Here is a 25,101-nt window from a genome sequence, read left to right on the forward strand (position 1 = left end):
CTAACTTATTTAAATTTCCTCTTGAAGCTTCAGAGATGGCTGAAATGTTTTCTATTCCATTCTTCTGAAGCAGTATATCCCAAAGGCTTCTAACTGAATCTCACATGGACTGGTTGCTATGTAAGTTTCTCCTTCGTGGTATGTTCCCTCATTTTGGTGTGTCACATCTCCAGGACCATTCTGAGAAAGGGTACATGAGATTTTTTTGAGATTTAGCATGTCTGAAACTTTCATTCTATGCATGCCCTTGGTTGATGATTGGCTAGGTATTGGAGACTAAATTGGTGGTGATTTTCCTTGAGAATATTGAGTAGTGCTTTACTTGCTCCCTAAGTTCCAATGTTTGACATTGTACCATTGATGCTATCCTGATTTCCTTATAACCTTGAAGTGTGTGGTATCTTCTCTTTAGCCCCATGCTCTAAAAGTTCACCGTGATATGTCATGGCGTGGATCACTTTTGTGCTGGGTGCCTGATATAATCTTTCAGTGTATAAACCCCTGCCCTTAAGTTAGGGAAAACTTTCTGAAATCATTTATTATTTCCTTCCTTCCGTTTTCCTAGTTCTCTCCGGAACTTCCGGACATAGCCTCTCCAGTTGTTATGGCAGCAGCCAGACGCGTGCGCAGTGTGCGCGGCGTGAGCGCGAGCCCATCGCGCCTGCGCACGGCGTGGTAGCCGCTCCTCCTTCCGCTCCGCTTTCCAACCGCGCGGGGCTGAATGGCCTACCCCTACGCTACCCGAGTGGAGGAGCCGGCTGTTATTCAGTGCCGCAAGTCTCGGTGACTTGCTCTCCTTCTGTCAGGACCCCTCCACCGGCCCGCGCGGGAGGAGCGGGGCCTTTGAGGGGAGCGGCGACCCCGCCGGCCCCGGTCTCTTTCCCTGGCGGCAGCGGCTTCTTCCGTGGGACAATATGTTCAAGAGAATGGCCGAATTTGGGCCTGACTCCGGCGGGAGAGTGAAGGTCAGTATGCAGCCAGCGTCTCTCCCGTGGGGGGCTCTCCCGCCCCGGCTCCTTCCTGCACCGGGCGGGAAGGACCGCTTGGTTCCCTTTAGCGCCTTCCCTACTCGGTCTTGAACCGTGTACTCAAGGCTGAGAGCGTGTCAAAACCTCTGAGCGAAAAGTTGGATGTTCATTGGCTCAACCTCCCTGCGTCACCGCCACCCTTTCATCTCCGCCAAAAAGTAAATCTTGTTGGGGGTGACTTGGGAAATGCTGAACCTGGCGGCTGAGGAAACAGTTCACGCTGAGGGCTGGGAATTCCTGGTATGCTGCACAGAAGCTGTCTGCCCAGGTCTTCGGTAAAGTGAGGGCGTCGCCCTCCCGATTGTGAGTATGATAAAGGTAGCATATTCTGTGAGCACTTAGCTACAAAATTTGCAAATCCTGGGCTGGAAGAATCTCCATAGTATTTACAAATAGGAGATCTGAGACACCTGGACATAGATTTACCAGAGTTCTGGCAATCACCGAGCTCCATAGCTATGGCCACGATGTCAAGACATACAAAGACCGTGATACTGTGCCTGGAACAAGGGGAACTTTTAGTAAATGTCATCTTTTGTTTTTAATGAACATTATCATAGAACCTAACATAAGGTTGGACATTATGACACTTACTCCCCTCGCTTTTATACATCCACCATCATGTTAGTTTTTAAGGCAGGGTCAGCTGGTTTCTAATAAAACACCTGGGTTTACTCTTCTGATTCTTAATTTATCACAGGAAGGAATTTTTCCTTTCAAAGAAAGCATCCACTTTTGCATCTGTCTACTTAGATTTTCTTAAGAGTCCTTATCTGTGTCATTATTTTTATATTAAAAAAATTTCAATTATGGTATGTATACAACTATCTGTTTTAATATTACTTGTAAAATGCAACCCTTTGAAAATTCCAAAAGCACTGAAATTTCATAAAAAGAGATGCCAGGTAAAAATTCATAGTAGCAGAGACATAATTTATACATTTTGCCAAAGCTTTAGGGCAGGGTTTTGGACTGATAGGAAACTACTACAAAACAAAGGGTCTAAGGGTTAAAACATTAGATTTTGAGCAAGACATTTACTTATATCATGTTAAATTCTAAAAGTTTCAATCCAGGACAACCTGAAATTAAACCTGTAGCCCTCAAGTGATTTTCACCTAAAAATAGTCATGTCAAGATGCAAATTAGGGATCTATTTCTCCTTGCTGATTTTCTCTTTACTCTTTTAGGCATCTTTTTCCAATTTAGATAACTTTCATCCAGGTAGTAAATCTATTGATAAGTGGTTCCTTTTTGTTTTTAATGAACTCTGCAAATTCCTAGTGAATAACTGGCAGCTGTGGGATCTATTGTACACTCACCAGGTCAACACCCTTGCACTCATTTGGTCAAACCTTGAACCTGTGGCCCCATCTATGGTTGCTACAAAACTCATTGGTAGCGCTTACTATAATTATTTGTTTGCATACAAGCTGCTTGGCTTCTTCTGAACTTTTTTTTTTTTTTTTGTACTGGGGAATAAACCCAGAGGCACTCTACAACTGAGCTACATCCCCAGTCCTTTTTAATTTTTGAGAAAGGGTCTCACTAAGTTGCCCAGGCTGGCCTCAAAACTTGGGATCTTCCTGCCTCAGCCTCCCTAGTAGCTAGGAGTACAGGTGAGTACCACCATACTCTACCTGCACTAAGTTTAGATTTATAGGTATTAGATTTTGTTGACTATTCAGCCTGAACTTGAAATTCTCCACTGTATTCACTTTTTCTTATTTCTTATTAATTATTGTTGATTACATTGGAATAGCACTTTTCACATACAGTATGTCTTGCTTTTTGTCCTTCAGGTACATTCCTTCTGTTGAATATTTGGTCTCCAGAGTCATGTACTACACTAAATATTTCCTCTTCGCTTGAAATTTTTAATCTATTTTCCATCATAATCTGAACACATTGCCATTATGCTAATCGAATGTGGCAGGAAATGTATTTACATTACAGAACTGAGTACAAATGTAGCAAACATGCCATTGGCCAGTGTTTACCAACCTTTGTTTTTCCAAGTGCCACTTTACCATTTTTGCTATATCTGAATCCAGTTATGATATTGATTGTAACATTTATATTAAAAGCAATTCAATTTTTAAAAGAATCTTCCTAAGCATTTTGAAATTGTGGATTTAAAGTTCTAGTAACATTTTTTCTAACATTTTAAAGTAAATCCATAAATAATAAAATGAAATATATTTTCTCATAGCTAAAATATTCACACATACTGCCTTTGATTTTTATTCTGTGCTTTGGTAAACACTGCCATAAGCTAATTAGTAAGGCCATTACCATCAAATGATGCCAGTTAATTTACAGTTTTTATTCAGATACTTAGCTTTCAGGTTTGTAAAGAAAAGGCCTTTTGCTTTTCTCTTACTAAAACTCTCAACTGCCTTACCTGGTGATTTAAATAAAAACATTTTCAAAGAGAGAACATGGTAATTAATCTGGTATTCAGTTATTTGTGTTAATATGAAATGAGAATGTCTGAAATTGATTTGAGAAAAATCCTGTTGTAACTAAGCTATATTGTGAGATTGTCATTCATTGAGACAAGTTTTCAGAGCTCTCATTCTATTTAAGTAATGGTACAATATTTACTGATTTTTAAATTACTTTTCTTTTAGGGGGTTACTATTGTTAAACCAATAGTTTATGGTAATGTTGCTCGATATTTTGGGAAGAAAAGAGAAGAAGATGGGCACACCCATCAATGGACAGTATATGTAAAACCGTATAGAAATGAGGTAGGCACTTGTTTTCAGTGTAACTTTCTTTGAAGCTACAGTTTGTTTTGTTTGAAGATAAATTGTAAAATTCTTTTATAGTAACTTTCTGCCAGAAAACTGGTCCATTATAAAAATGTTATCCTCCCCTCAAAATTGAAAGAATGAAGTAAGAACTGTCATCTTCATGTAATTAGTAGATTATTTTCTAAAAATGTTTTCTAATTAAAATTAAGGTAACAAGAATTGTCCTGCTATAAATAGTAAAAATAGACCTTCCAAACATCACATCTTAAGTTAACATAGTATTTAAGCAACTATTTCAGGAATAGCAGTTAATACTTAAAGTGATAATGTTGTAATAAAACAATCAAAGAATGTAGTCTGGTCACTGGTAATTTTGTTTTGCTTCCAAATCTGCACTTCTTCGAGAACAGCTAGATATTTATTGAAAGAACAAATTATTCAACTTGTTTATATGAATGTAGTAGCATTATTCATAATAGCCCAAATGGAATCAATCCAAACATCTGTCAGCTGATAAATGGATAAGTAACATATTGTATGTCCATTTAATGGGATTTTAAGTTAACTTTTTATTATACATTGTAATTATACAAAATAGTAGGAATCATTGTGACATATTTATATATACACATAACATAATTTGGTCAGTTTCATTCCTTGATAACTTCCCTTTCCTTCCCTTCCTCCCTCTGGCCCCCTTCCTCTATTGTACTGGTCTTCTTTCTATTTTCATGAGATCTACCACTCCCCACTCCTCCTTTTTTTCCTCTCTCTAGCTTCTACATAAGAGAGAAAACATATAACCCCTGACCTTCTTAGTCTAGCTTATTTCACTTTACATAACTTTCAAGTTCTCTCCATTTTCCTGCAAAAGACATAATTTTTTTCTTTTTTATAACTGAGTAAAACCCCATTTTGTGTGTGTGTGTGTAGAAAACATTTTCTTTATCCATGAATAGAATATTATTAGGCAATAAAATAAAGTACCGATAAATGCCAGCCCATGGATGAAAATTGGAAGCATTATGCTAAGTGAAAGAAGACAATACAGTGTTATATATTATATATTTTGTATATTTCACTTACATGAAATATACAGAATAGGCAAATTTATAGATGCAGAAAATAGATTAGTGGTTGCCAAGTTGGTGGGAATAAAAAGGAAGTTGGGAATGAGGACAGTATGGGGTTTCTTTTTGCGTGTTAAAAAAAAAAATGTTCTGGGCTGGGGTTGTGGCTCAGTGGTAGAGCACTCACCTAGCAAGTGTGGGGCCCTGGGTTCGATCCTCAGCATTACATAAAAATGAATAAATAAAGGTATTGTGTCTAACTAAAACCAAAAAATAAATATTTTAAAAAATGTTCTAAAACATTGTGATGATGATTGTACAAATCAGAATATACTAAAAACCACTGCACTGTGTACTATACAAAGGCAAATTATATGGTATGTGAATCATTTCAGTGAAGCCGTGATTTTAAAAAACAACCCTAAGTGACTATCTAACCTATCTCTGCAGCCTTATTTCTGTCTATGCCTCATTTCCTTATATCTTCCATTCTACAATACTGTTATCAAAGGAATACTCTTGAATGTCTTCAAGCATTTTTTTTAACCACTCATTCTGTTCCTTAAAGTCTTGGTTCAAGTATTGTTTTCTTTGGAACTATTTGCTGGTCCTCCAAAGACTAAATTAGGTGTCCCCCCATCCCCATGAACTTGTACCTAATGCCCTCCTAACATGTTATGTTTAATGTGCATTTTATCATCTGTCCCCTATTTCACAGTGAATGTCTCATGCCTGAAGAAAAGGCCCTAGTTTTTTTTTGTATTTCATTTAGAGACAAGGTCTCACTGCATTACTTAGTGCCTCACTTTTGCTGAGGCTGGCTTTGAACTCTTGATCCTCCTGACTCAGCCTTCCGAGCCACTGGGATTATAGGTGTGCACCACTGTGCCCAGAAAAGGCCTTGTTTTATTAAACATTGTATAATTAGCATCTGGTACAGCAATATTGGTAGTCACTCAGGTATTTATAGAAGAAATGAAATCAAGTATTCCCAAAACTGGCTCCAAAGGTGCTTATGAAAATTTGCATCAGAAAAATATCCCTACACCATAACAAGTGACAAAGTATTAAGATTATTACAGTATAATCCCAATTTCATTTTAAAAATATATGTAGATATAAGTATATAAAACATTACTGAAAACAAAAAGGTTTGCATTTTTCTTTTTCTGTAAGGTTTTTTTCCCCCCAGTATTGTGGATTGAACCCAGGCCCTCACACATACTAGGCAAGCAGTCTACCTAGACCTTTTTTTATTTTAAGACAGGGTCTCACTAAGTTGCCCAGGATGGCCTCAAACTTGCAATCATCCTGCTTTAGCCTTCTGAGTTACTGGAATTACAGGCATGAATCATCACACTTGATTTTGAATTATATTTTTAAAAAGCCACTTTACCAAAGAAGCCCTATTATGTACTTGTACTAATAATAATAAGTATGCTTCTGTGATTCAAAATATAATGGAAAAAAAGGAAGTTTTATATCCATCAGTTTAAGTTGCTTTATATTATCTTTATTTCTGGTAATATTATTAAATGCATAAAGAAGGACATGTATATTTCTTTATGAATATGAAAGAATTCAGCCAAAAAAAAGGGGGGAGGCAAACCCCCACCTCCAAATATAATTGATTTTTTTAAATTGGATTTCATAAAATTTCAGGGAAGGTAGGTTTTATAAAGTTAGGTCCATATGCTAAATGTATTTCCATTCTAGTTTTCATATGTAGATGGTAGAACTAATTAATTTCTCTCTATTTCAGGATATGTCAGCATATGTAAAGAAAATCCAGTTTAAATTACATGAGAGCTATGGCAACCCTTTAAGAGGTATAGTATAATCTTTTGATTCATAACATGCAAAGTTAAAAGGATCTAGGAAACTAAATTAGTAATTTATAATTGTTTTATTTTCCCCTCCTCTCTTCAGTTGTTACTAAGCCTCCATACGAAATTACTGAAACTGGATGGGGTGAATTCGAAATAATCATCAAAATATTTTTCATTGACCCTAATGAAAGACCTGTGAGTAATGCTAATCTTTACAAATAGAAAATAGATTTTTTGGTAAATGTGAAAATGTCATAATACTTAATGAATAGCTAATGTTCATTCACATGTATTTTGTATAAACCTGTGTGGTGTGGTATATCTTAACATGAGTTATGGTTTTCTATTTTTAAAGTGGAATGCTTTTTGAAATGCTTTTTTTCCCCTTCAAATATAGAAAGAAGGGATATAATATAAACATGTTAGAAAGAAAGAAATGGAAATCAAATGATTGCTAAAAGGGAAAAAAAACATTTAAAAATCATGAGTATCAAAAAAAATAAAATTTCTAGTATCATCCAGTTATTGGTAGTAAACAATTTAAATTAATATGCTGTCTGAAATGAGTATCCAGGTTCTTTTTTTTTTTTTGGTACTAGGGATTGAACTCAGGGGCACTTGACCACTGAGCCACATCCCCAGCCGTATTTTGTATTTTATTTAGAGACAGGGTCTCACTGAGCTGCTAAGCACCTCACCATTGCTGAGGCTGGCTTTGAACCCATGATCCTCCTGTCTCAGCCTCCTGAGTTGCTGGGATTAGCTTCTGCATATTTGTGAACACACTCAACCTTTGACTTATTTATTTATTTTTATGTGGTGCTGAGGATCAAACCCAGGGCCTCACACATGCTAGGCAAGCACTGTACCATTGAGCCACAACCTCAGCCCCGTCCTTTGACTTTTTTGGACTAGCTTATTTCACTTGGCATGATAGTCTTCAGTTGCATCCATTTACTACCCACAAATGCCATAATTCCATTCTTCTTTATGACTGAGCAATACTCTGTTGTGTATAAATGCCACATTTTCTTTCTTTATTCATTCGTTGAAGGGAACCTAGGTTGTTTCCATAATTTGGCTATTGTGAATTGTGCTGCTATAAATATTGATGTGACAGCATCACAGTAGTATGCTCATTTTAAATCTTTTGGATATATACTGAGTGGGATAACTGAGTCATATGTTGGTTCCATCCCTAGTTTTTTGAGTAATTTCCATACTGCTTTCCAGAGCAATTGCACTAATTTGCAGTCCCACCAACAAATGTATGAGTGTATCTTTTTCTCTATATCCTCACCAACATGTATTATTTATTTGTAATCTTTTTTGGGGGGGAAGAGGGTGTTGCAGATATTACCCAGGAAGGTTTTACCATTGAGCCACATCCCCAGCTTTTTTATTTTTTGTTTTGAGACAGGGTTTCACTAAATTGCTTAGGGTCCCACTAATTGAACTTGCAGTCCTCCTCCCTTAGCTTCCTGAGTTATTGTGATTACAAGCGTGCATCACCATACCCAACTGTATTCGTGATTATTGCCATCTGACTAGAATGAGATGAAATCTCACTGTAGTTTTGATTTGCATTTCCCTAATTGCTAGAGATGTTGAATAATTTTTTTAATATTTGTTGATCATTTGTGTTTCTTCATTTGAGAAGTGTCTGTTTAGTTCTTTTGCCCATTTACTGATTGAGTTATTAGAGTTTGTGTTTTGGCGTGTGTGTGTGTGTGTGTGTGTGTGAAGTTTTTCTGAGTTCTTTGTATGTTCTGTAATTAATGCCCTGTCTGAGGAGCAAGTGGTATAGATCTCCCATTCAGTAGGCTGTATCTTCATGTTCTTGTTTACTTTGCTATGCAGAAGCTTTCTAATTTGATATCATCTACTTCATTGATTTTTAAAATTTTATTTCTTGTTTTTTTTAAAAGAGAGAGAGAATGATTAAATGAGTGAATCTTTTTTGTAGGTGGACACAACACAATGCCTTTATTTTTATGTGGTGCTGAGATATTTCTTGTTCTTTAGGAGTCTTGGTAAGGAGGTTGGTTCCTATGCCAAAATGCTGGAGTGTTAGGTCTACGTTTTCTTTTAGCAGTTGCCGTGTTTCTAGTCTCATTCCCAGGTTTTTTTTTTTTTTTTGGTTTTGTTTTGTTTTTAAGAGAGAGAATTTTTTAATATTTATTTTTCAGTTTTCAGTGGACACAACATCTTTATTTTTATGAGGTGCTGAGGATCGAACCTAGCGCCCCATGCATGCCAGGCGAGCGCATTACCGCTTGAGCCACATCCCCAACCTCATTCCCAGGTTTTTAATCCACTTTAAGTTATCTTTTGTGCAAGGGGTTTTAGATTTCATACTTCCTATGAATGGGTTTCTAGTTTTCCCAGTACCATTTGTTTAAGAGGCTATATCTTTTCTCCAACATATGTTTTTGTCAACTTTGTCTATTATTAGGTAATTGTACTTTTTTTTTTTAATTTTTTATTGTTGGTAGGTAATTGTACTTATATGAGTTTGTCTCTGTATCTTTTATTACATTGATCTTCATGTCTGTTTTGGTGCCAGTACCATGGTGTTTTTGTTACTGTAGTTCTGTAGTGTAGTTTGAAGCCTGGTATTGTGATGTCTCCAACTTCATTTTCCTAAGAATTGCTTTGGCTATTCTGGGTCTCTTGTTTTTCCAAATGAATTTCAGCACTACTTTTTCTACTTCTGTACTCATTGGTGTTTTGATGGAGATGCTTTGAATCTGTATTAGCACTTTTGGTAATATGGCCATTTTGACACTATTAATTCTGCCTGTCAAGGAACATGGGAAATCTTTCCAACTTCTATGATCTTCAATTTCTTTCTTTAGTGTTCTATAGTTTTTATTGTAAAGGTCCTTTACCTCTTTTGTTAGATTATTATCAAGTATTTTATTTTTTTGAGATTATTGTGAATGGAATAGTTTTCCTAATTTCTTTTTCAGCAGATAGATTTACCTTGGAGTATAGAAACACAATTGATCTATGAGTATTGATCTTGTATCCTCCTACCTTGCTGACTTCGTTTATGAGCTCTAAAAGTCTTCTAGTGGAGTTTTGGGGCTGCTGGGAGGCATCTCCTAAATATAGGATCATGTCATCAGCAAGTAGATAATTTGAGCTCTTATTTGTATCCCTTTAATTTCCTTCTCTTGCCTATTTGCTCTGGCTGGAGTTTCAAGGGCTACGTTAAATAGGAGTGATGAGAGTGAGCATCCTTGTCTTGTTCCTGTTTTTAGAGGAAATGTTTTCAGTTTTTCTCCATTCAATATAATATTGGCCTTGGGTTTATCATATGTAGCACAATATCATTTTTAACTTTGTAAGATTGCTCTATTTTCATTTTTATTTTGAAAATGTTGCTTACCTCTGCTTCCTAATTTGTTGTACTGCACCCCAATTGGAAAATATATCTATGAAAGAAATTATTTTTTATGTCATAACTTCTTTTTATAAGACAGCTCTGAGTCACTCTTAGAAGGGTAAAGTAATATCTATTATACTTCCATATTGACTAATCTGTTGCCTAGGTTCCCATACAGGTCTACTAGACTGTATCTCATTCTCTAAAAAATATTACAGGTCTACTAGGCTATATCTCATTCCCTAAAAAGTATTTTAGTGTACTTTAAGTATAATGAAACCATTGTACTTTTTCAGTAGCAGGCTTAAGTGATTTCTGATTTACTTCTGTTTTCTAGTAACCTATTAAAGGTTAAGTCACTACTTTAAAAAAAAAAAGTTGTATCTGAAAGCAGAATGATAAAATTGGGTTTTCATTTCTGGAAATTGGAATTTCTAGGTAGGCAAGACAGTTTTATTGCTCTAAGAATTGTCTAATACCACTCAAAGTTAGTTCAGATTTGTTATTGCCTGTATCTGCATTAATGCCTTGGGAAGTCGGAATAGTGAATTTAGAGGACAGTTTAATGGTCTAATTTTAAACTTTTTTTTTTATTATTATAAAAGTCAAATGTTTTAAAAGATTTTTAAAATAAGAAGTGCAAATTAGTCCTGAATTAGTTTCCTAGTACTACAACCTGGGTTGCTTAAAACAGTAGAAATTCATTCTCACAGTTCTGGCTGCTAGAAGTCTGAAATCAAGGTATTGGCCTTGTTCTTTCCAAAGCCTCTAGGAAAGGGTCTTTCCTTGCCCTTTCCAGCTTTTGGTAATCCCAGGTGTTCTTGGCTTTCAGCAACATAACTTCAAACTTTACTTCCATTTTCACATGGCCTTATCTCTCTCCCTGTCTCTATCTCATCTCCTCTTATAATGATACCAGTTATACTGGATTAGAGTCCATCCTAATGTCTGCTCGCTCACTTGCTCACTTGCTTTTTTTTTGTTTTTAGTTGTTGATGGACTTTTACTTTTATTTATTTGTATGTGGTGCTGAGAACCCAGTGCCTCATGCATGTCAGGCCACCGCTGAGCCACAGCCCCAGCCCTTGCTTGCTTTTTCTCTGTCCCCTCCCCTTCTCTCCCCTCCACTCCCCTCTCCTCTCTCTCCTCTGCCTCCGCTCCCCTTCCCTCCCCTCCTTCCTTCCTTCCGTCCGTCCTTCCTTCCTTCCTTCCTTCCTTCCGTCCTTCCTTCCTTCTGTCCGTCCTTCCTTGTTTTTCAGATGGGTCTTGCTATGTTGCTCAGATTGGCCTTTAACTCACAAGCCTCTTCCTCAGCCTTTCAGATTGCTGGGATTCTAGTCGCATTCTACCCGCCCAGCCATTTTAATTATATCTGCAAAGACCCAAATATGGTCATATCAACAAGTACTGAGAATTAGAACTTCAGTTTATTTTTTTGGGTGACACAGTTCAATTCATAACTTCTTCTTTTCTCCATCTCCTACCCGTTCCCCAGGAAAACCGCAGTTTTTCCCTCCAGTACTGGGGATTGAATGTAGGGCCTCGTGCATACTAGGCAAGTAGGTGAGTGTTTTACCACTAAGCCACATCCTCAGCCCTTATTTTATTTTGAGACATGGTCTTACTAAGTTGCCCAGTGATCTACCTGCTTTAGCCTCTCGAATAGTTGGTATGACAGTAATCCCCTGGAATTACAGGGCACCCAGCAGGAAAACCACTTTTTAACAGTGGTTATTTTCAGTTCCTCCAGAAATTAACCCTGTATATCTCATATATTTAATCTTTTAATTTTGGATTTCTCAACTATAGGTAATATTTATCAACTCCTAGTGATACCAGGTGATCCTTCCTTTTTCCCTCTCTTCAGGTTTTTTCATTTGCTAAAAGAATTTCTTCAGGAAGAATGCTTGAGAAATTAGCTTTATTTCTCCTTCATACTTGACTATTGTGGTATAAAATTCTAGATAGTTTACTTTCTTCATTTTTCAGTAAGTTTTTGGGTTTGCTCTGCTTTGGTTTATTATCCTGTATAGTAGTAAAAGCTCTATTCTTATCCCCAAAATTTGTCAAGTTATCTTCAGATATGACATATAATTCATGCTCTCTCATTTTCAGATTACCTGTCTATTCTGTTACTTAGTGGAATTCTGTGCATATCCCTTCTTCCTTTTAAACACACACTCCTAGTGCTGGGGATAGAATCTAGGACCTTGCATGTGTTAGGCATGCACTCCATCACTGAGTTGTGTACATCCAGCCCCATCCTTATTCTTCAGTATTCTCTCTCTTCCTCCACCCACCGCATGTGTTATCTCTCTCCCCCTCCCCCTCCCCTCCCCCCCCCACTAGGGATTGAATTCAAGAACACTCTACCACTAAGCTACATCCCCAGTCCCCACTCCTTTTTTGGGGGGGTGGGGGTTGTAAATGGACACAATACCTTTATTTTATTTATTTATTCTTATCTGGTGCTAAGGATCAAACCTAGTGCCTCATAGTGTGAGGCAAGTGCTCTGCCACTGAGCCACAATCCCAGCCTCCACCCCCCAGTCCTTTTTATGTTTTGTTTTGAAACAGGGTCTTGCTAAGTTGCTGTATCTGTTCTCAAACTTGAAATGCTCCTTCCTCAATCTCCTGAGTTACTGAGATTACAGGCATGCACCACCATGTCCAGCCCCATGAATTTTTTTTTTGTTGTTCAATAGTGAGCAGTCAACCACTGAGCCACATCCTCAGCCCTATTTTGTATTTTATTTAAAGACAGGATCTCACTGAGTTGCTTAGCATCTTGCCATTGGTGAGGCTGGCTTTGAACTCTCGACTGGCCTTTTTCAGCCTCCCAACCCTATGGGATTACAGGCATATGCCATCATGCCCAGCTCCCATGAATATCCTTTTTTTTTTAATTTTTAAAATTTTTTGTGGTGCTAGAGATTGAACCCAGGACCTTGTTCATGCAAGACAAGCACTCTACCAACTAAGCTATATCCCCAACTTCCCCATGACTATTCTTAATGCACCAACTTGAACCTGGAAAACATCTTTATTTTTTTAAAATATTTTTTTAGCTATACATGGACACAATATCTTTATTTTGTTTATTTGTTTTTATGTGGTGCTGAGGATTGAACCCAGTGCCTCACATGTGCAAGGCAAGCGCTCTGCCACAGAGCCACCACCCCAGCCTGGAAAACATCTTTAGAAAGGATACTTCACTGGCTAAATCATGTCCAGAGAAATCTGATATTTCTGTAAATTGAGCTTTATCTTTAAGGGGATTTGAAGATGGTTGTTCAAATTCATATGCAAATATTTATTTTCAGACTTCATTAGGACAGCCTTCCTATTTCATGATTATGTTAAAGAACTGCATTCCCTCATAATAATTTTAGATAACCTTTAGAAATTTCTTCAGTCTCTGAAATGGTTTCTGTAATTTCAGCTGAGCACTGATATTTTACCAGCTACATTCTATTTTGCTTAAACAATCACACATTGCCTGCAAAGCTTTTAAATATTTGAAAGCATGCTGCTCTTGCCACAGTGAATTATCAATGACCAACATTTTGTTTGTTTATTATGTCATTTACATAATAAGCTTACATCGCCAAGGAAAGTATCTTGCTCTCATTGAACATTTTAGTACTGGTTCTTCCTTTCAAAAGTATCAAATTTTTTTTTCTACAATAAATTCATAAACTCTAATCTTCACAGACAACTGTTAGAATTAATCTAATTTCACTTGTGTAAATGAAATACTTCATTTCTCAGTGGTTTTCCAGTTTAATTTCCATAGCTGTATTTTGTGTTATTTTTATATATAGTTAACTCTCCAGAGATGCTTGAATGGATGCTGTTTGCTTCTTTAAAATGTTCATCTTAGGTTAAGTTCAGTGTTAGAGCACTTGCCTAGCATGCATGAGGTCCTGAGTTGGATCCCCAGCATTGCCCACTGCCCTCACCCCCCCCCAAAAAAAAAAAAAAGTAAAAGAAGAAATTTTAAAAAGGATTCGTGTTAAGTAGATGTGAATGGATGATGATACCGAATAGGAAAATAAAAGATGAAGAGTTGAGTGATTTGACACAATAATTTACATTAAAACAATATCCTGAATTTGATGTTTGCTAATTTCAGTTCTAATTCAATTAAAGAAATGAGTGTCTCCTTATGGTGATGAAACTGTTGCACTGATGTGACATCTGTTTTTATTTTTCAGGTAACCCTGTATCATTTATTAAAGCTGTTCCAATCAGACACCAATGCAATGCTGGGGAAAAAGACAGTGGTTTCAGAGTTCTATGATGAAATGGTAATATTTTATAATGTGAGTTTTTAAAACATTTTAAATTGGAGAATTTTTAAGTTATTGGCTTTTTTCCCCTCCATTCTTCCTTTAAGATATTTCAAGACCCAACAGCAATGATGCAACAATTATTAACAACATCTCGTCAGCTAACATTAGGAGCCTATAAACATGAAACAGAATGTAAGTACCATGTTTTCATAATTAATCCTGAAAAATAATGTGTCCTACAATAGTGAAAGGATTGTTTGATTAGCACTATTAAACTTATTTTAATGATATAAGTCATTTCTTAGAAGTTAGTAAACAAGATATGATACTATAGAACATGTAAAGAGGTTTTAAATTTTTCTCATAGTAGCTGGGCACGGTGGCGCACACCTGTAATCCCAGTGGCTCAGCAGGTGGAGGCAGGAGAATCGAGAGTTCAAAGCCAGCCTCAGCAAATTAGCAAGGTGCTAAGCAACTCAGTGAGACCCTGTCTCTAGTAAAATACGAAATAGGGCTAGGTGGCTCAGTAGTCGAGTGCCCCTGAGTTCAATCCCTGGTACCCCGCCTCCAATTTTTTTTCCCATAGTAGGTCTACTTTTAAAAAGGTAAAAACTTACCACATTCTTTGAAGTTTTGTTTATTTTATTTCATAATTCCATTTTAATATAGCTTTTCATTAGTTTTACTTACCACTCATTGTCTGTTTACTAGTCTTTGCTAACAAAATTTTTGTGAAGAACCTGTTAGAATGTAATTATATTTTTGTGTACTGTTAACTAGTTTATCTTATATTTTTAGCTATGTTGTTTTACATATTGATTCAGGTTAGTACTTAAGTGGTGAATATCAGAATTTTACATTAATAATTAGTCATATTTCTAGTCTAAGCTGATATAGCCTCAGAATCCTTTATATATCACTGCATTTATCAACTGCCAGTCATTAACAGTTGGCATTCAAGATGAAACTTATTTGCCATCCCTGTATTAATATTTGTCAGTATTCAGTAATTTTTCTGACTGAATTAATAATATATGCAATATATAATATATATTGAGCACCAGTTATATACTGCTGTTCTAAGTGCTAAGGATAGGCCAATGTGTAGATCTGCCCTCATGGGTTCACATTCTGTTGGGGAGAAGACAGATGTTAAATAAATAGAACAATAAAGTACAAGGTAGCAGTTGGACCCTATGGAGAAAAACAAAGCAGAACAGGGAACTTCTTTGGCAAGAGGAAATGGTTAGAGTTTCAAATATGAATACTTCCTAGGATTATAACATTTGAGGATCTAGAGGAGTAAGGTAGGGATCTGGGACAACAGTGTTACATGTAGACGGAGCAGCAATGACAGGAGTCCAGTGTAAGAGCATGCCTGGCCTGTCTAAGCAGCAAGGAGGCCAGCATGGCTGAAGGGTGAATAAGGGTAAGAGGAATGGGAAAGGAAGCCAGACAAGTTAATAGGGGACCAGATCATACAGGGACTTGTGGATAACTGTGAGGACTTTAGATTATTAAACTGAGTAAGATATGAAGTCATTTTTTGAGTACTGAGCAGAGTTATAACTTTATCAGATTAATACTTTATAAAATGATCCACTAGCTGCTCTGTTGAGAATAGAGTATAAACCAGAAGTGGTGAAAACTCAATTGTTAGGAGGCTGTTCCAGTAATCTAGATATGATAGAATGGTGGCTTGGGCTGAAATGATGGCAACAGTGAAACAGTGAAAAGGAATCAGATTCCTGCCCAAACAATAACAACAAAAGAAAAGGATCTTTTGTTGTTATTGTTTGGGCAGGATGTTGAGGGTGGATGGGACAGGGCCTCACCAAGTTGCTTAGACTGGCCTTAATCTTGGAATCCTCATGCCTCAGCTTCTCAAGAAGTAACTGGGATTACAGGCCTGTGTCATCGTGTTCAGCTCTGGGCATATTTTAAAGAGAGGTGAAGTAGGATTTGCTGGTGGTTTGAATAATAAACTGTGGGAGAAAGATTAGCAAAGGATAACTTAAGGTTTTTGCTTAATGGACACCCCCCCCCCCCACAAATAATGTTACTGCCTTTTATAAGATGGGAAGTCTAGGGGGAGCAGATTTGGGGGAAAGATTAAGAATGTGATTTTAGACATGTTGAATATAGGATGCCTGTAAGACATGTAATTAGAGATCTTAAGAGAACTGTTTGCATCCTAAAGTGTCTGGTATTCAAGGAGAGATTCAGGCTGAAGATAAAAATGTGGAAAATTACTAGTGTATGGATGGAATTATAAATTGTGAGGTCAAATGGTATCATCAAATTAGTGAATGAAGATAGAAGAGAGGTCCAAGTACTGATCCCTGAGCACTCCAACATTGAGAGGTTGAGGAGATGACCAGCAAAACTAAGAATGAACAGCATATATGGTGGGATAAAAACCAGGTACATTGGGCTGGGGCTGTAGGTCAGTCATGAGTATTTGTCTCACATGCGGGAGGCACTGGGTTCGATCCTTAGTACCACTTAAAAATAAATAAAGGTATTATGTCCATCTACAACTAAAAATATACTTTAAAAAAAAAGTGCATGAAATGTCCTGAAAGCCAGTGAAAAAAGTGTATTAAGAAAAGTCATCAGCTGTGTTCAGTTCTGCAGGGCAAGAAATGATATAGCAAGATAGAGGTTTTGCTGGGTGTGATGGTGCACGCTTGTAATACCAGTGGCTCAGGAGTTCAAAGCCAGCCTCAGCAACAGCGAGGTGCTGAGCAACTCAGTGAGACCCTGTCTCTAAATAAAATACAAAATAGGGCTGGGGATGTGGCTCAGTGGTCACGTGCCCCTGAGTTCAATCCCCAGTACCAAAAAAAAAGAGGTAGAAGTCCTGATTCCCATAACAGGAGTAGTTAAAGTGGATAAGAGGAAATGAGATGAGAGAAATTATCGAGACAGGCCCTATAGATGGTTCTGTCTTGAAGCTTGGCTGAAATGGACCCAGTAGGCCTTATAGCAGAAACAGGATATGGGGTCAAGAGGATATTGTTTTCAGGGAGAAGTAACTAGTTTATTCTTTTTATTTGTTCTAATAAATTATACATGACAGCAGATTTGATTGATTGTACACAAATGCAGCACAGTTTTTCACTTCTCTAGTTGTACATGAAGTAGGGTCACACCATTTGTGCGATCATACATGCACCTAGGGTAATGATGTCCATCACATTCCACCATCTTTCCTATCCCTGTGCCCCCTCCCCTCCCTTCCAGCCAATCCAAAGTTCCTCCACTCATCCCATGCTCCCCCACATTATGGATTAGCATCCACTTATCAGAGAAAACATTTGGCTTTGTTTTTTGGGGATTGGCTTAGAGAAGTAACTAGTTTATTCATGGACTGGAAAGAATAATCTGATAGTAGAAGGAGTAGAAGAATGGTAATGTGGGGAACAAGGCAATTAGTGTTTAACTGTTAGTGGTTTACAGCAGGGTTTATCTTCATGAAACCCATGTCTAGGAATTAAAAGATCTGTATACGCCAGGCATTGTGCACACCTATAATCCCAACAACTCAAGAGGCTGAGGTAGGAGGATCACAAGTTCAAAACCAGCTTCAGCAACTTAGTGAGACCCTGTGTCAAAAGGGGCGGGGGGCGCTAGGGAGGTGGCTCAGTGGTTAAACATCACAGGGTTCAATCCCTGTTACAAATAAATAAATAAAAGATCTGGATACTAATTATAATTTTGGCAATTGGTAGCCGATTTATATGCACAAATTTCTGCATCTATAAAAATATTTGCCTGGCCCACTTTGTTGTGAACATAATAAGATAGGTGTGTACATGATCACTTTGAAAAGGTTTTAGCACTACTTATATGCTATTTAAATTGGTTTTTATTCACTTTCTCTAATACCACGAAGTACACCCATTTATAGAAAAAAATTCTCTTTTAAAACTTAAGTGCCCACATTTTTGTGTTTTCAGCAAAACTAATATTATTCATTTGTATGTAAATAGATATAAATTATATGTTTTATTAACTGTTCTTTAAGTCAATTTGATGTGTTAAACTTATGTATAAAGCTTAGTAACCTTGGAAAGTCTTGATCAGTAAATTACAGGTTTTATATTATTTTTAGTTCATTTTTTAAATCATCAAATTGGTAAGAAATTAAAAATTAATTCTATAAATAGTGTTGGTGCAATGGTAAGCTTCTGAAAGGAAACTTAATTTTAGATCATTGCTTCATAGTATTTACCAAAACAAATTCCAGTTTAGACCATCAAATATATTTTAAAAATCAGTCAATCTAAGCAATACCTAATGGGTCCCCATTTGCCCAACAGGAGCTCTTGTCTCTTCTCACTTGAATAAGTCCTATTCAAACTCTCACAAACACACACACATATCAACCTTTTTTGTTTTTTAATTAGATTACTGTTTACTGTGGCTAAGGTGGACTTGCTAAGTTTAAGGCATTAGAAGAAGTCACATTAAAAGAAGGGCAAAGAAAGACTTGCAGAAAATGTGGCAAAGGATCAATATCTTTATTTGGCGAAGAAAAAAAAAAAAACTATTGATAGTATGCCCAGGACTCTAGGTTTGACCCCCAGCACTGCAAAAACAAAAACAAAACCCTAAAGTTGATAAGCAGAAGAAAATGTTTAACTTTATAAAGTAGTTAAATGAGCAAAAGACATGGACAAGTCAAGTGGGTGGAAGAATATACAATAAAGATAGGAAACAGGAAGCTGTTTGCTCAGCTTTACTTAAGTAATTTTAAAAATGTAAACCAAATAATAATGAGTAATTATATTTTTCCTATCATATTAGCCGAAAGAATATTTTTTAAAGGAAACAATTACTTTTTTTTAATACCTTTATTTAGTTTTTTTATGTGGTGCTGGGGATCGAACCCAGTGCTTCATGCGTGCTAGGCAAACGCTCTGCCACTGAGCCACAGCCCCAGCCCCAGCAAAAGGAAATTTTAATAGTTGCACCAGCAGTGACCTTTATTCATGATTCTCATGAATCATTTCTGTGAGTCTAAATTGCTTTTAGGAAAATTATTTGGATGTATTAATCAAAGGCCTAAAAAAGATATGTACACTTGCACCAATTTGACGGCATGGTATTCAATTATATTTTGTTATAATATCTGATTTACTGATTGCTTAATTATTTCTACTCTTAGACGTCTATACATATATGTACTCATTATTTCTACAACCTTATTAGGTAATCCAGTTTAGAAAAAGGAACTGAAGCATAGGAAGGTTGGGAAACTTGACCAGGATCACTTAGCTGGTTGGTGGAAGAGCCATAACTCTACCTTAGATCATAGACTCTAAAATGCAAATCAAAACAACTCTTGAGATTCCATCTTACCCCAGTCAGAATGGCAGTTATCAAGAATACAAGTAACAATAAATGTTGGCGAGGATGTGAGGAAAAAAGTTCATTTACACATTGCTGGTGAGACTGCAAATTGGTGCAACCACTCTGGAAAGCAGTATAGAGTTTCCTTAGAAAACCTGGAATGGAACCACCATTTGACCCAGTTGTCCCACTCCTCAGTTTATACCCAAAGGACTTAAAATCAGCATACTACAGTGATGCAGCCACTTCAACATTTGTAGCAGCTCAATTCACATAGCCAAGCCATTGTGCCATCCTAGGTGCCCTACAACAGATGAATGGATAAAGAAAATGTGATATATAAACACAATGGACTATATTACTCAGCCATAAAGAATGAAATTGTGACATTTGCCAGTAAATGGATGGAACTGAAGACTGTCATGCCAAGTGAAATAAGACAGTCCCCGAAACAAAGGCAGAATGTTCTCTCTGATATGTGGATGCTAACTCACAACAAGGGAGGAGAAGATTAGAAGTTCATTGGACTAGACAAAGGGAAATGAAGGGAAGGGAGAGAGAATGGGAATGGAAAGACAGAATGAATTGGATATAACTTTTCTATTCTTATATATGTAACATCATGTACAACCACAATAATGGGATCCTAATTGGAACAAGTTACTCTTATTCTGTGTTGTATAATATGTCAAAATACACTCCACTGTCATGTATATCTAGAAAGAACAAATAAATAAATAAACAGAAATCATGCTGTACAGTTGCCCACCCCTATAGCTTTCTGATGTTTCAGCTACCTGTGATCAACCATGATCCAAAAATATTAAACAGGAAATTCCAGGGCTGGGGATGTGGCTCAAGCGGTAGCGCACTCACATGCCAAGAAAATTCCAGAAATAAACAATTAACATGTTAATTAAAAAAAAAAAAAAAAACCTTAGGTTTTAAAGTTTAGTAATGTTTTTAGATAATGATCACTATAGAGGTTCATTATGGAACATATTAAAAGATGTTTATACTAAAAGCCAATAAAAGTTTAAGGAATAATGATCTAGATTTCAATAGTAGTCATTGCTTTTATAAGGAATAAAGTAATGAACATAGAGTTTACTATATACCAGTAGACTTTACCATATAAATGTTGAAGTGGCTGCATCACTGTAGTATGCTGATTTTAAGTCCTTTGGGTATAAACTGAGGAGTGGGACAACTGGTAAACACTTTACATCTTTTAGCTTATCTAATATTATAACCCTAGGAGGAACATACTGTGATTAGCTCCATTTTGTAGATTAAAAATACTAGACAGATTTGGTAACTTTGAGAATTACCCAGTGGGGCCTGGATTTGTCTATATAAAAGCCATATAGTCTGTGCACCTAACTCTTAAGTTATACTGACTCTACAAAAGTAAAATTCTCTTTTGGATTGTTTTCTTCTGAATTGAAACTTCATTGGGAAATGAAAAGCAAACTTTTATATAAGCATTTAATATATAGGAAGCATAAAATTAGAACAAGCTGAAAGTTCTTCAATGGTTTCCTCCAGGATCTCATTACTGATTAACTCAGGTCTTCTGACTATATCATACCCTTTGCAGTCTTAGCAGTTGTCAAAAATAAAGTATCATGGTGGCATACACCTGTTATCCCAGCAGTTTGGGAGGCTGAGGCAGGAGAATCACAAGTTCAAAGCCAGCCTTAGCAAAAGCAAGATGCTTAAGCAACTCATTGAGATCCTATCTCTATATAAAATACAAAATAAGGCTAGGGATTTGGCTTAGTGGTCAAGTGCCTCTGAGTTCAATCCCCAGTACCATATAAAGTAAGTAAGTAAGTAACTAAGTATCATGACTAAATCGTGTAAGAATCAATGTAATATCTGCAGTGGATGCTGTCTTCTGACAACTGAGTTAAATCAAGTCTTTCTAACTAGATTTAAAACTAACTATTTACAATCATACAGGATTTCTTGTTTCCCAGGGCCTGCTTCATCTCCTAACTCCTTTCTTATCTCCTAACTCCTTTCTCATTCATCTCCTAACTCCTTTCTCATTCTTTCAAACTCAGTTCAGATTTTAACTAATGCCAAGAAGCTTTCCTTGGTCACACACACGCTTTCCCTTTGATGTGAATCCAGTGTACTGTTATGTCTCTCTGTGATTACCTCATTACACTGTACTGCATTTTTTTCCTTGCCTCTGTCCTACCTTTGTATCCCAGCATCTAACAAAGTATCTATCATTTAATATGATTTTTAAAATTAATATTGGAGGAGAGAATGCAAGGGAATAAAAATTTCTGCATAGTAAAAAAGCACTATGAACAAAGTCTATAGAGGGACAAGCCATGGAAAAATGCTGTGCTTGTGTCATAGATGATTAGCTCCTACAAATAAAAGAAAAAGGCCAGTAATTAAATAGAAAAATGAGCAAAGGAATAGAAAAGAAATGAGAACTTTCTCTTAACAGATAAAAGATTAGTCAGCCTGAGAATGAGAAAGGCAAATTTAAAACTAGTAGACCAAATAGTTGTGCAGTAGGGAAATTTATATACAATCCCAGTGGGATTATAAATGACTAGGTCCTTTATGAGGTACTTAGCATTCTTCCAAAGTTACAAGTGTGTAACACACATCACCTTTAGCCTAATGTTTCCACTTACAGGAACTTACATGCAAGTATACTGTAATGATTATGCACAACATACACATTGCTTTTTTATAATAGAAAAAAGTGGAGTAATTCCAGCAACTTGGGAGACTTTCAGGAGGATTATAAATTCAAGCCCAGCCTGGGAAATTTAGCAAAACCCCGTACCTGTCAAAAAAAAGGGGTGGGGGGGAGCGGAAATATTCTATATCAATAGAAGACAGACTAAATGGGTCATGTATATCCATTCAATGAAGACTTCTACAGTCATTAAAAAGAATAAGACATCTCTGTGATATGAAATGAACTTAACAAAGTATTATTAAATGAAACAGCAAGGTCCAGAACAATGTGTGTACTATGATACAAAGTAAAAACAGTTGGATATTTGCATGTATATCAACAGACTGTTCTGGAAAGATACCAAAAAAAACCTCACAGTGATTATCTGTGGGAAGAAGCACTAAATGGTGGGGGACAAGGGTAGGAGTGGAAGAAAATACTTTTTCACTCTCTGCCTATTTAGCCTTTTAATTTTATATCATGTATTTAATGCCTGTTTTTAAATACATATTTTAAAAAATAAAAGCCATGAAGAAATATAAGGATTGTTTTGGCAATACATGAGTTTGTGTTACAAAATGTATAATAAAAAGTAAACAACAAAAAGCAAAATAATGAAAGTACTCATATTTACTACCTGTTTTTTTAATGTGATAGATGCTTTGTAATTACTTTAGTTAATCCTCAAATCCTGAGAAATACCTAGTTTTCACTGAATCTCATAGAGGAAGAAATTGAGGGATACTTAAGAGATATATCCACATTTAGCTAATAAGGGGCTAAGGGTGTATTTTTGTATTTTGAACTCAATCAGAAAGCAGATTTCTCAGTTGTGTTTTTTCACCAAACCATCCTGTTTTCAACTAGTGACCACCCTAAATTTGTGAAAATGTGACTGTACTTTAATAATTACCAGCAACAATTACCTAAAATGTCCACAAGATGGCACTGTTGCATGCTAGCGGGCATTTTTCTTTGTGACATAATTTATGTTACACTGTCTAACTGGCATATTTAAATAAAAGTATCCTATTTTGCAGCAATTTATTATGTATCTGGATAGAATTTTTCAAATATTTAATGGTCCTTTGTCATCATAATAAGTGATAAGGCTTTTTATGAACTGGGCAGTTTTCTGGGTGCTTCATATACATTAATTCTTTTAAAACCCTCTCAAGAGCTAGGGATATAGCTTAGTAATAAAGCACTTGCCTTGCATACAAAGGTACCTAAAATCTTCTCAAAAAACAATGCCATGAGGTATTTGTTATTCTAATTTCTGTTTTGTAAGTGAAGAAATGAGCACAGAGATGAAATTGCTTCAGGTGTCACAACTAATAACTGGTAGAACTGGAATTCAAATCTAAACAATTATTGATACTTTTGTAAAAAAAAAAAAAAAACAAACAGGATTTTTTAAATGTAATTTTTCACTTGTACATCAATTTAAGTATACTTTTAATTGGCTCTTATTAGTTGCTGTCTCTTAGACTTGAATGCTCTCTTACTTCCAAATTAATGTGTATTAGGAAAAAAAAAACAAGAGTCTTAAAACCTTAACAAAGAGTTAGTGGCTAGAATTTCATTCTTAACTACAAAAAAACCAAGTTTTACATTCTCTCTTGGGAATTCAGACTTTCTTACCTTCCACTGCCCGTTCATGTTTAATATGATATGATATATCTGAAATTGTAACATTTCATCATGAAAGCATTGACCTAAGGAAATACCAAATTTATGAAACATCTTAGACTTGTGAGAAAAATTAATTCAGTATAATTATTTGTTTCCTTAGTTGCAGAACTTGAAGTGAAAACCAGAGAAAAATTAGAAGCTGCCAAGAAAAAAACAAGCTTTGAAATTGCTGAGCTTAAGGAGAGATTAAAAGCAAGTCGTGAAACTATAAATTGTTTAAAAAATGAAATCAGGAAACTTGAAGAAGATGATCAGACAAAAGACATATGAACAGTTCTGAGGAGAACGTGGTAGTAAACTAAATTGAAAGTAAGGTGGACTTCAATGGAGAAATGGACTTACTGCGAATGCTATGATGTTTCTTAGAGGGACTGTATATGTCATTGTTGACCATGAATTTCTCAGCAATGATGTCATTTGTTCTATTCAAGCAATCTTTAATAACAAATATATATGTACAATAAGAATGGATGCTGGGCGTTTTATAAACCCATTTTAGGGAAAGTGTATGATAAGCACAATTTTTAAAAAATTTTATTGGAATATATGTGTAGCTTATTTTCCTTTTGACAAGCATCAAAATTTCATTATAATGTATAACTTGTACAAATTTTGTACTTCTCTAGTTGTAATTAGTGATGAGTATGTATATTTCATTTATTCAAGTTCTTACTTGCCCCCTTCTACCTCTTTTGTATATAATATGACCAGTAAGTATTCAATAAATGTATCTTATAGATCCTATTTCTGCCTTTTTGGTATGTTTCTTCCTCTTTGAAGTCAATTAATATGTTTCCATAGTATTGTTGCCTCAGAGCATTATTTAAGAAATGCTTTGTTTTTAAGTTGTGGCATTTTATAAGAATTATGAAGGTCATGCAAAAGTTTATGTGGTTTGGAATTTCTGCAAGGGTCCTCTAGGGCTTGAGGGTGGTGGCACTTCTTTTAGTTGTGGCAGGGATC

General features: G+C 36.1%; 1 protein-coding gene across 1 annotated transcript; it reads left to right on the forward strand.

The window, feature by feature from the left end:
* The first annotated feature begins 661 nt into the window (after positions 1-661).
* Yeats4 (YEATS domain containing 4) lies at positions 662-24,882 on the forward strand. The gene is made up of 7 exons (XM_046430746.2): positions 662-965; positions 3,662-3,781; positions 6,620-6,686; positions 6,787-6,881; positions 14,295-14,387; positions 14,477-14,564; positions 24,239-24,882. Exons 1-7 carry the CDS (start codon positions 915-917, stop codon positions 24,406-24,408), a joined length of 684 nt encoding a protein of 227 aa, XP_046286702.1. The 5' UTR covers positions 662-914; the 3' UTR covers positions 24,409-24,882.
* Positions 24,883-25,101: the final 219 nt, after the last annotated feature.

Source organism: Marmota monax, unplaced genomic scaffold (genome assembly GCF_021218885.2).
Source record: "Marmota monax isolate L192 unplaced genomic scaffold, Marmota_monax_Labrador192_F-V1.1 WCK01_AAM20220418_F8-fsc00056, whole genome shotgun sequence".
In the NCBI taxonomy this organism is placed as follows: domain Eukaryota; kingdom Metazoa; phylum Chordata; class Mammalia; order Rodentia; family Sciuridae; genus Marmota; species Marmota monax.

Bases quoted from the DNA above. Each gene is read 5' to 3' on its own strand.
- Yeats4 (XM_046430746.2), top strand. From the start codon at position 915: ATGTTCAAGAGAATGGCCGAATTTGGGCCTGACTCCGGCGGGAGAGTG. The intron at 3,782-6,619 runs GTAGGCACTTGT...TCTCTATTTCAG, and splicing joins TAAAACCGTATAGAAATGAG to GATATGTCAGCATATGTAAA. The intron at 14,388-14,476 runs GTAATATTTTAT...TCTTCCTTTAAG, and splicing joins CAGAGTTCTATGATGAAATG to ATATTTCAAGACCCAACAGC.